Source organism: Ricinus communis, chromosome 1 (assembly GCF_019578655.1).
Source record: "Ricinus communis isolate WT05 ecotype wild-type chromosome 1, ASM1957865v1, whole genome shotgun sequence".
NCBI lineage: Eukaryota > Viridiplantae > Streptophyta > Magnoliopsida > Malpighiales > Euphorbiaceae > Ricinus > Ricinus communis.
In genome coordinates, this window is record NC_063256.1 from 13,165,961 (window position 1) to 13,178,310 (window position 12,350).

At 35.9% G+C, this 12,350-nt stretch overlaps 1 protein-coding gene across 1 annotated transcript; it reads right to left on the minus strand.

The window, feature by feature from the left end:
* Positions 1-1,561: 1,561 nt before the first annotated feature.
* On the minus strand, positions 1,562-12,108 carry LOC8267685 (enhancer of mRNA-decapping protein 4). The gene is made up of 12 exons (XM_015726265.3): positions 11,051-12,108; positions 9,430-9,479; positions 9,191-9,347; positions 8,834-9,052; positions 7,900-8,028; positions 5,717-7,231; positions 4,034-4,393; positions 3,844-3,963; positions 3,310-3,480; positions 2,674-2,838; positions 2,447-2,572; positions 1,562-2,192 (listed from the first exon to the last, which is right to left on the minus strand). The coding sequence occupies exons 1-12, from the start codon at positions 11,837-11,839 to the stop codon at positions 1,887-1,889; spliced, it is 4,107 nt and encodes a 1,368-aa protein (XP_015581751.1). The 5' UTR covers positions 11,840-12,108; the 3' UTR covers positions 1,562-1,886.
* Between the last annotated feature and the right edge of the window lie 242 nt (positions 12,109-12,350).

Sequence of the window (12,350 nt, forward strand, 5' to 3'; positions counted from 1 at the left end):
GTAATGTAAAAAGAAAAGTTCCAAGTTTGAATACTTTTTAGGAATATAATTAATAGGAATAATTGCCTTCTCTAACAAGTTGTTCAAATTATTGGTTAGTTAAAACTGAACAAATTCAATAATTGAGCTCTAAAATAAATAAATAAAATTATTAACAATGACAACTTGGATAGTTTGGCATTTATAGAAGGAGGATCCAGCTTGACATTACTTGAATATGAAACATTTAGTATTATGGTTATTTTATTGCATGCTGACCAATGGAAGATAAGGTTACTAAAATGTTTTCTATTTGTTATTAAATTGATTGGGTTTGAGTGCATCCCAATTTTAAATCACTTGGTTTCTATTTGAGGCTTTTCGGCATGTCTCGCCCCACTTTTCTTTTTTTCTATTATTAATTTTCACGGTGCACTGTTTTTTTGAAAAGAATAAATTATATTTACAGTCAGTTTCTTTTATAATTTTTTTTTATTTATACAATTTTTTTCAGAAAAAAATACTAAAAATATACCTCCAAAATACTTAATGAATATTTTTTTTATATTATTGTGTATTTTTTAGAATTTCATTGGAAAAATGTTTAAGATATATCTAAAAAATATTAAAAATTTATTTATTCTAACTTATATCGTTATAAATTTTTTTTTTTAGAATTTTGTTTGAAAAAAAATTAATATTTAATATTATAAATTGAATGATATTATATATATTTTTGTAGCTACTAGTATAATTTTTTACATAAAAATATATTTTTTAGAAAATAAATCACAAATATACTAATGTATTTAAAATATATAAAAATATAATTAAAATAAAACTAAAAAATATATATTTAACAGTCACAAAAATATATTAAAAAGATATAATAAAATAAAAAATATTATAATATAGTTCTACGAAAAACCGTACAAGTAAAATTAAAAAAAAAACAAAAAAAAACCGTAAAAGATCTATTTTAAGAAAAAGAATCATATAAAAAAAAAAATTTAGACACGCTTTTTTATAAATGTGTAAAACTCTTTTTTTTTTTTTAAATTTTTTAATTATGAAAAGAAAGAAACGGGATTCGAATTTGAAACGTCTGTCCAAGAACTCTTCCACCGGACCAAACAACTAGTGGTGTCCATCACTTCACTCCTCAAAATTCGCTCCTCACACATTCAAATTGTTTTGAGATAATATTTTGAATTATTGTTGCAATTTCTATAGTGGGTTTGTATTATTTCTTTGCTTTTATCTTTAAACTAAAAAATTCAGTTCTAAATAGTTTGATTCAATTGAGTTCATAATGGAGTTGAGTATCCAGTTTAGTTCAGTTCATAAATATAGATTGAATAACAAATCAATGCAATACTCAACTCAAGTGGCTCCTAACATTTGATGGAGTACTCAATTTTTTTATATAATTTAAAACATATTTATATAATAGTTTAATTCCGGAAACAGAATCAGCTTTAGCATCTCATTGCTCACTTTAGACTGTCAACTTGAGCAGCACAGTCAGTATTTAATTGTGGCAATTGTGAGCTCCTTCTAGCTTCCACTGGAGGATTGAGAATAAAAAATGAAAGCAGAAGTCTTTCCAATTGATTTTTTAACCACAATTTGGATCAGGAGAGCAAGAAATCCAGAAAATTCAAAATCCATATTTGCACTTAAAACTACGAAAAAGGTCAATCTGACAAGGGGGGCTGAGTCTGAAGCACCTGAACTAAAATAGTATTCCCCTCTAAACACTAAGCTTTTCTTCTTCATAATTTCTTATATTCTTCTAAAAAGAAAAAAAAAATATGACCAAAGGCCCTTCATATGAACCAAGATTTGTACAAACTCTCCTACTACCTCTAAACTCGTTATATAAAATGGTTGAGAAGGAAGAATCATCAACAGGTAACAAGCACGGAGTTGATGACATGCATGAGAACCCGGATAGTTGAGAGGTCAGTACCCGTAACAGCAGGTGAGTTGCGTAGCTGATGCAAAATCTGGTATACTTGCTCAAAGATTGGCCGCACATGCATTGAGATCATTTGGTCAGCTGGGTTTATGGCAGCTGCCACGTCTGTCATCCAAGCAAGCTTTCGAGCTGTATCCTTGCTTACGTCACAGGCCAACTGCTGCAGAAGAGAGAGCAACACTCCTTGGCTTAAGGGGAGTGGAACCATTGCTAGAATCCCTCGCAAATCAACCTAGCAAAACATAGAGGGAAGTTGTATAACTAATTATTCCATGTCAATTTCAAATCAAGATTAATCAACTAAGGATCAAAATGTAGAATGAAGAGATAAACACCAGCTACATTTATCTTACTGAATTAACATAAAAATGAAATATAGATATCAACAAAACTAACATCATTACCCAAAAATATATAAACAGATATGCGCACAAATTTCATCTCATCACATTAAAAAGAGCCAGGAATAGATAGCAAGTTAGAAACCTGAGAGCATAACCAGGAGACAATGTACACATCACTTCTTTGTAGGGCGATGGTGAAAGCCTCGCCATATTTGTGTTCAGATATCAATCTTGATAACTCCTTTGTTGGATCCACATGAGTCTCAACCTTAAACATTCATGAAAAATGCTTAAATTACAAAGGTTCAGAATAGTCAACGACAATTGACAGTTATGAATTAGCGATTAGCTAGGTTCATAACAACAGACCTTTTCATGGAGACCAGCCAAAGGGCCATTGCTCAGTTGCGTAACCAGGGGGTTTGCAGCATTTGAGTTTGCACCAGCAGCCACAAGAGCTAACAGCTTCCTTTGACTTTCAGCAAACTCCCCACTCAGGGTTTGGGTCAACGAGGATGCTGAGTTGATGGTTTCCTGCAAATAACAAACCATTAGCAGAACGATACAAATGCAGAAGGAAAAAACAGATTGCGGAATCTGCATAAGTGAGACAGCAAACTGTCCTAATTTGCACTATAAGAAAGTACCAAAATGCAATATTATCATGACAATTAATCATCAACACCAAAAAACTCATAATGTAAAGACCCAAAGTGCCCAGAAGTCAAATGACCCTAAAGCCAAATCCTGTGCTCAGTTAGGTTACACATCCTGAACAGTGACCAAGACATCATCTGAAGGAAGCTCAAAAATCAATAGCTCAAAAAGTGCATGCTATTGGAATTTAAGTAAAGTTTCAGCAACATGACTTCAACTCAACAATAAATGGCTCATATCCATAATATAAACCCGAAATTTGTGCTATCACTCAAATTTTCAGGGAAAAAGGATGAGTTTGATTCCTCTTCCTGATGAATTTCATAAATGTGGCACAAAAATACTCACCCTTAAAGCAAGGGCCAATGAAGAATGTGCAGATTCAAAATGTTGCTGAGCTGCAGCTGTATGTTCAACCATCCCTTTCCTAAAGGTGGCATCTACTTGCTCAAACATAGCTTTACACGACATCTCAAAGGCAGGGATAACTGAAGCTTCCAGGCCAGCCTTCAAGGAATCCTGCATAAGCACAATAAAGGTTTAACATAAATAGCAAAGGACACCCACAGATTCATTTTAAATGGTACTAGTCTCATCTCAAGGGAAGATTAATTTAATTTGCTTCTAGATCTTATTCAACAATATTTCACCACCAAGCCACAGCTCATCAAAAGCAGGTCTAGGTATACAAAAGCTCCCTAGATAGTCCTACTCTTTACAACAAGCTTGCACAAGTGGCTGTCTTTCAGCTTGAACATGAAACTCCTTGGGTTGCAAATATAAGAAAGTTCCACCGCAGTAGCGACTAGAAAATAGCCCTTAGATATCTTATCGAACTGTTTATTGTTCATGCGAATTACATCAAGTTGAAATCACACATACCTGGAGAGCCTGCTTTCCAGAAGTTTGAAATTGTGCTTGAATTTGCCTAGCAACAGTGGCTTCAAGTTTTGTATTAACTGATTTCTCCAGTTGATTTACTGCCTTATCACCTACTCCTCTCTGTAGTGCAACAAATCAGTCACAAACCAATGAAGATCACGTAAAATAATCACATTGTCAAATTTCTAACCTGGAATGACTCCGCAATAGCTGAAGATATTGTTTTCTCAAGGACTGGAGAGATAGTACGAGCTACAGCTGGTCCAATTGAAGCTAATTCTTTTTTCACTGCTTTCTCCAACATGGCTGTCAAGTCCTTGTTGATAAAGTTAGCAATCAGACTTGATATTTGCTGTGTGCGATCCCGCAATAACTTCTCATTCTTTGCATTTTCTTCTTGAAAACGAGCCCACAGTGCATCAGTATTTGCCTTGACAGCTTTCTCAATGCTCCGCCCTAAAGCAGCCTCCAGTCTTCTACATTCTTTTGAAACAGGGACAGCAACCATATTTGACATCTGCTTCTGCATTTCTCTTTGTGTGGCTATTAACTGCAAAAATAGGCAAATAGCAAGGTTAAAGTTGACAATACATTGGCCAAGCATACACTAAACAATACCTTACAGGTAAGAAGTAGATCAAGAAAATCCAGTTTTACAAGTAAATCCAGGTAAGATGTAAAGCATGCACATGTCAAACTTCACAAGATAGACAAAGTTATGAATCCAACCTTCAATCACCATCCTTCTCATGCCAAAAGAAAGAAAAAGATGTCCATTGAGAGGGGGAAGGGGCAAGAGAGAGAGAGAGAGAGAGAGAGAGAGAGTTCGGGTGGATGTGGGGTGTGGGGGGTTCTAAGCCAAACCTTAATCTCTACTCAAAAGATTTCTTCATAGGGAAGTCTCTCAACTCTCTATCTCATATCCCCAGATAAGATCTAGAATTTTTCAGGCTGCCATCAGCAGGGCCAAAATCTTGCCTCATCTTCTTGCCCTTAACTATCTGATCTCTTGGTATTTTCTTCAGATTTCTCCTCAGCCTTTTTTTTCTCCTTCCCTGTTTTCTTATAGTTTTGTCTCTCCCTGGGACATCTCCCTACTTTAGGTTAGTTATGTCTAGATAATCCTTACATGAGAAAATTATAAATTAACTATTTGTTCAAGATCCCAAACTTTTCCTTTTTGATCTATCCCCCTTTTGTTAAGATATTTCTTTTTGGACTAGAAGCAAAGCCCAGATATTGGAGATTAATGGGGATCCTTGATACACCCTAATCTAGGTTCAAGAAGATGCATTCTTCAAAGGACTTGTTCTCCAATTACAGGTGTGATATACCATGGCAACTAATCTCCAAACACTCAGGAGACTGGGCCTGGTTCAAGTAAGCAGTGATCAAAACCTCAACACAGTCCACAGCACCATCTTTCGCACGGACAAGGGGCCACTTAAGGTTGGCACCAATATCAGATGCTTTAAATGCTTTCTCCACTTTCTTACATCAAACCTCAATCTCTCAGCCATTTTTTTTCTTCAGGCATACCAAACCTTGAGCTTCTTATTTGTAACAAGCCTGGTATTGGTTTTGACTCTGTACTCCTACTCTTGTTGATGAAATGCTTCTTTTATTTGCCAAAAGAAAGAAAGGAAAGAAAAGGGGGAAAAGAAAGAAGATGATGATAGTAAGAAGAAATGAGGCCATAAACTCACAAGACCTACCTATATTTCTACAAGTCATATAATACAAGTACAAAAGTCTATCGGCAAACAATAAGTGAAGCACTTGAAATCTTTAAACTGCATGAAGTTACTACGAAGAGCACAAATATTATGCAAATACGTTCAAATCTTTATGCGTCCAAAGTCTAAAGAATTACCTGACTTAACATCTCCTGCATTGCAAATATTTGAGGAAAGGCAGTTTCTGAAGTTCCAGCCGGTTCATTAGAAGAGTCTGTTGAATTAAAGACACTTGGAGATGGAGAATATGGGCCTGATGCTTGAGAACTTTTCGCCTTCTGCTTCTTTGCCTTCGTACTTGGTGTTGATTGCTGAACTGTTGTGGGCATAGTTGACTCGGTAACTTTCTCCAGTACATTTTTGGTGGAGTCATGGACTTCGTCCTCACTTATATGAGAGGGTTGGGCATGATATTCGGGCACATCAACACCATCAACTTGCTGAGGTTCCTCCATAGTATAAGTTTCTGCTGATATGGCACTACATTCCCTGGCAACTTCAATACCAAGATCTGAAGCCTGGGAACAAAAGAACTTCTCCTTATTTTCAGGAACACGACTTTTAGGTTCTCCTCGGAGGCCAAATTCACCATTGTGAGTAGATTTATTTTCACCAACTACTTTAACCTCCACTTCTGCATTACTGACATCACTATTGACAACTACATCTTGAATATTTGCTTCCTCAGTCTTGATATCATTATTATTAGGAGGAACACCCATTAAAATCTCAGAAGGAGTTACAAGATGGGTTGGGTGTTTAAACATTACAGGCGGATCAAGCATGCTAGAGTTATCATCTAGTGTACCTTTTTTGTCATCATTCCTTAAGTCACTACCCAAAGAAGGAACATCCGATATATTTGCACGAATAGTATCCATTTGCTGGTCAACTGAATTGTCAATGACTGGCTGATTTGAACCTTGCTCACCAGATGGAGGGCCTGACTTAAGTCTTGATGAGAGATTAACATCAGTCATACCCCTACTTTTTATGGAAAGAGGAGATGGTTGAACACAAGTGATGTCAGCATCACTAGTCGAAGGGGCCAAAGCAAGAGGTTTGGAGTCATTACTTGAAGAGGGAATATCTTGCGAGGTAACTGCATCAATTGAAACAGAGCTTAGAGGAACATTCGAGAAGTTCTTTCCATGTGAGTCCAAAGCAGAAACTCCTTCAACATTAGCTAGATCAAGTGAAATATTGGAATCCGAATTCTCTAAACCAACATTCTCCAAGAGTGGCGGCAAGCACTGGCATAAATCCAAAGTATACTGCTGAATAGCCGCTGTCTGGACACAATAAATCTGAGCAACAGATTGTCCATGTAAAACATCACTAGTTCCTGTTAAACTCAAGATAGGCATGGTGACAGTAAACTCCGATATGTAATCCATGCGGGTTGCTGCTGGATTAGGACCGTAGTCTAGGTGTATAGCATATATTGCATTCCTCTTAGCATTTGCAAGTAAGAGGAGACCCACTTGGGACAGAGCTACAACTTGATTGAAGAATGCTTCCTCTATTCGAGGTTCAGCTGAACTCTTGAGCTCTAGAGTCTGAGTGCAATTCAATGAATCGCCATCACTGGGTAACAGCCAGCCCTCTTCTTTGTCTGAGACCCAAATCTTCACTTCTCGATTCTGGGACCCCTGTTCACAAATCATGCAAGATTGAATAGCATAAACATAGATAAAACAACTTTGAAAACTGAATCTGAAATGTTTATTCTCCATAGAGACCAGTTTAAATCACATCTTCAGAAACTTCAACAAATACAATTAGGGGTGAGCAAAACTCTGAAAAACCCGAAAACTGAACCGAACAGTTTCAGTATGGTTCGGATTGGTTTATATTTTTTGTAAATTCAGTTTAAGTTTCTTGAAAAACCAAATTACATCGGTTCGGTTTGGTTTTATGTCAAAAAATTTGGTTTAACGAAATAAATCAAAATAACTGGTTTTTTTATTATTTAGTAAGAAAATAATAATTTTTAAAGTGATTTTAGGTTCAGTTTGGTTTATTTGATTTGGTTATCGTAATTTTTCTCCTACTCAGTTCAGTTAATTCAGTTTAACTTTAAATTTGGTTCGGTTGGGTTTATTTTCAAAAACTGATTTGGTTTATTTGGTAGAGCTGGTTCAATTCAGTTTTGAACCGAACCGATCAAATGCTCACCCCTTTTGTACCAAAAAACTAGAAAGTACTTAAAAATCTTAATACATACAAAGAAAATAACTTAGAAGCTCCACACTTGGCTAGCATAATTATGACTAAAAGACTTGGACCAACAAAGAGAAAAGATCTTAGTAACATGTACTGCTGTAATAAGTATGATGTGATCTGGCCGGTTGCTAGCAGTCAAGAATGTTGCTGAGTAAACAGACTGGCCATCATGTGGTCTCAGTACCACAAGCGGTGATGCCTTGAGATCCTCCCAGATCTTAATCTGGTTGCAATAAGAAACAAAATCAATGCCCTTAAAAATAATTTAAAACAAGTTTGACAAATCTCAAAATCAACCAACGTGATTAGATGACTCCATTAACAACTCTAATTAAGCAAAAATACAAAAATGCATTATGCCCTAGTTAGAATGGTCAACCATATTAGGGTAGGTGGAGAAAAGAGTGGTACAAAATAATCTATTGACTATCTGAAAATGTAGCCTAAAATTGTTCTGAGTGGAGAAAGAGAATCCATAGAGCAGAACCTAATGAATTTGGGATTGAGTCTTAGTTGAGATAAATTGTATGCATTGTCAAACATAAACACATTAAACATGACAGAAGATTACAAAGCTAAAACACAGACCACCAATCAACTATCAGAGATAAAGATGCGAAATAAACCTACTACAAAGAAGAGAGTGAAGGAGCACTCTATTAAAGGGGCATGCACAGGGGACATGTTATCAAAAATCTAAATCACCCAGACTTTCTGCAATCAAATACTTATGAAGAGATTTCAACGTTAAAACCTCTCTAATTATAGCTCCAATCCAAACTTCAACTACCCACTTCTCTATGACTAATATCTCTATATTCTTTTCCCCATCAATTCTAACCTAGTTCAGCCATTTTCAAGGAAATTCAACAAGCTGGCAACAGCATAATCCAGTTTAAGTTTCAACGCTCCCACTACATAAGGGCGCACAGAATTTCATACGTCTCTATTATTTTCAAAAGAAATTTAGAAAAGAAACAAAAGATGCATGAAGAAAAGTAACAGAACCAAAAAGGACAAATACAAACTGTTCCATCCATAGAAGCAGAAACCAAACGGGTAGTCATCCACTGGCACATTGATAAATCAGTCACTTCTCCATCATGTTTGCCAACCAATTGGATACCATCAATCACTTTGTCAACAGGACATAAAAGAGGTGCCTCTGATGAATATACTCCAGCCTTTCCAACTTTGTTAGTATCAATTCTGAGAACACGCTTACCAACTCCAACAACCAAAATTTCCTATTAAAAGTGCAAAAATAATAGGTCATATGCAATATAAGAAGCAGCAACTTCAACAAGAAAAGGAATAATAGAAAACCATGCAGAAAAGGATAAAAGCAGACACTCTTTTGTTAAGGACAAGCAAATGAGTCATACTTGTTTGTAGCAATGCCAACAAACTCTTGGATTTTTAATCTCTCCCTCTCCAACTATTTGAATGGCAATAACAGCCTTTCCTGTAATTTGTGGCTTATCTTCCTCATCTGGACCTTCAGAAATTTTCCAGACATTAATCCGTCCATCTATGCCAGCACTGCATATAAACATGATAATACGTCACAATAACCAAAAATAAAATCAGACTAGGAGACTACAGAATGCAGAGAGAAAGATACCTAGCCAAGAGATGAACATCCTCAGCAAAGAAAGCCATATCAGTAACCCTCTGAGAGAAAAAGATACCTTAGATGAGCAGAAGACCATAACTATAGTTGCCTAAAACAAATTTTCCTTTCCATCCTTTAACTAGTCTGTTAAGTGAATAAAAAATAACATACAAATCAATTCCCCATTTTCACAAGGCCATATTGAAGAATATCACTTAATGGACTGTATCATACATGTCATAGACAGGAATTTGATCATTACACCTACCGCATTTGAAATCATTGTTATATCCTCCAAGAGAAATAGACAGTTAAACAACAATACTATCAAGATCAAACAAAAATGATGACTGAATGGAGAAGTCAATATTCTGATATGTGCAACAGTTTTCATTTTCTTTTCTTTTCATATGTTTGCAAAGCACCATTTACAATAACCGTTTTCAAATCTACATAAATGTTACCCTTATTATGTTATAATGGAACTTCTGAACTTAACAATCAGAATGAAGAGTATCAGCATAGAACCCTCTTTCCTTTGCAATAACTATACAATATTATGAAGAATGATACATCAAAGGTTCAACAAAAACAGAGGATGAACTGCAATGAACATAACTAAGAAATTGTCAAGCCAATGATCATATTGTCTTTCCACCAAATAATGGCAGAATGATTCAAGTTAATTAATGTTCTTAAACTAAATATCCATCTCCTGATTGTTGTCGATAAAATAAATTTCTGGTACATCCTTCTGATGACAGCTAATCAGGACTCCAGTAGAAAGCCCAGAAATATCCCAGCCATGATGCAGCTAAGTAATGATAAAAGAAAAACCAAACAAAGCTACCTAACTAATGTACACAATCGTATGGAGTCACACCCGTATTGATGTTTACATTTTACCATCAGATGAAATGAGGGCGCTATCATGCAGCACCTCACAAAATTCTTAAACATCATAGAAAGACTAAATCAAATGTATTTTCTTTTTATCATAAGAAGGTAATTAATTAGTGCTGCATGCTAAGGAATATAGCTAAGAAATAAATAAATCAAACCTGTTCTAAGAAAAGAAAAGGAAGTAAGAAAGTTTATAGTGGACTGGCAATAGGTCATAAATTCATAATTTGGCTCTCATTTGTCTAAGTTTACTTCTTTACCAGAAATAATTACCTCCAACTAGTTTGGGCTAAAAAATAAATCAACCAGAGTTTTGCTATTTCCTACCAGGTATTCAGAAGGCCACAACTTTTATATTCGTTAAAGCATAAAAGCAAATCGCAGATAGCAATACTTCTGCTCAACTTAACACCCTAAACCATCTACTGAAGCAAAAAATAATTATGCAATGTTAAATTTATGTACAAATTAAAGACCAAAACTACTTTATCTCATCAGTGCACGGCTCAACACCACTAGACACCAGACAAGACTCAGCCATAGCATCTTCTAAGAAAACAACCTTTCTCTGACCTCCAATAATCAACACAAGCAACACAACTTGCCAGGCCAGGATTAAACCCAACAATCAATACGCAAATAAAAAAACAATAATAACCAAATCCAAATTACGAAATCAATTAATAAATATGCATGGTAAAAAAATAAAAATAGAAATAGAGAGAACCTGAGAGTTGGAGCGAAACAAGGAGCGGAGAGCAGTATTAATATTAAGAATCCTAATATTACCCTGCTTTAACCCATAACATATATAAGATTTATTAACAGCAATTTGCCTTCCTAAGCACAACTGAGGATCAGAGTTGTACTTAGTAATAGGTGTAACCTCAAGTTGAGGCTGCACTTCCCCTTGTAACCTAACATCCACATCATAACACACTGCTACTTCACCACTCCCTATCCTTCTTCCCTTTGGCATCTTACTACTTGCCATCCTAATAGGTCCCACAACACCACCCGGAATCACAAGGGTCCCACTTCCTTCCGGCTGTTCTTGAATTGGCGGCGGAGGGGGAGGGGGGCGGAGGAGGGCCATGATTTCAGCACCACTGCGGTCGATGTTGTTATTGCGAGGAGAAGGGGTTTGGGGTTGAAGAGGAGGGGTAGGGTAGGAAAGAGAGCGGTGCGGCTGCTGCTGCTGCTGCTGAGGAGGAGGAGGAGGAGGAGCGTGAGAGAAAGTAGGAGGCGAGGGGGAAAATTGCTGGGGAAATTGTTGGGGGAATTGATGAAAGGGGAAGTTAGAGAGAGTAGGGGGAGGATAAGAAGTAGTGGCTGGGGAAGGAAATATAAGAGTAGGGTTATATTGTGGTGGTGGGGGCGGTGACGGTGATGGCGTTGTTGTCGGTGGTAGTGGTGGTGGTGTTGAAGTTGTGGGCATGAACAATTTGTGCATGTCGAATTGGGGTGGCGTTGGTGGTGTTGCTGTTGGGGTTTGTTGTTGATTTGGGGATGCCATTTTTAATTTTTGTTACCGAATGAGTGGAATTCGTTGATTCTCAGATCTAATATTGGAAATGGGTTTTTTGGGGCTTGTAATTGAATATATAATCTATATTATCAGTTCAATGGAGTGAGAAGGAAGAGATCTGAAGAATAGCGTTCTGAGAAGAAGAAGAAGAAGAAGAAGAAGACTATTATTATCAATATGAGATGATAAATAAACTCAGAATAAGAAGTACAACTGGAAGTGGACTGAAGAAGGGACTGGACTATGGAAAGACCGCAATCAATTAGAAACAAAACAACACATATAATAAAAGATTATGATGATTTTCAGAAGAAAAAAAATAAATAAATAAAAGAATTATGATGGTAAATTGGTAATTAAGCCTAAAAATGATAATGATAATAATAATCTTATTTTTGTGATTTCGAATTGGGTAATTAGTATTTTTCTTCTTATAAAATTATATAATTGTGGATTGTCCGTAACAAAAAAAAATTGTGTATATATGATTTGAAATTCT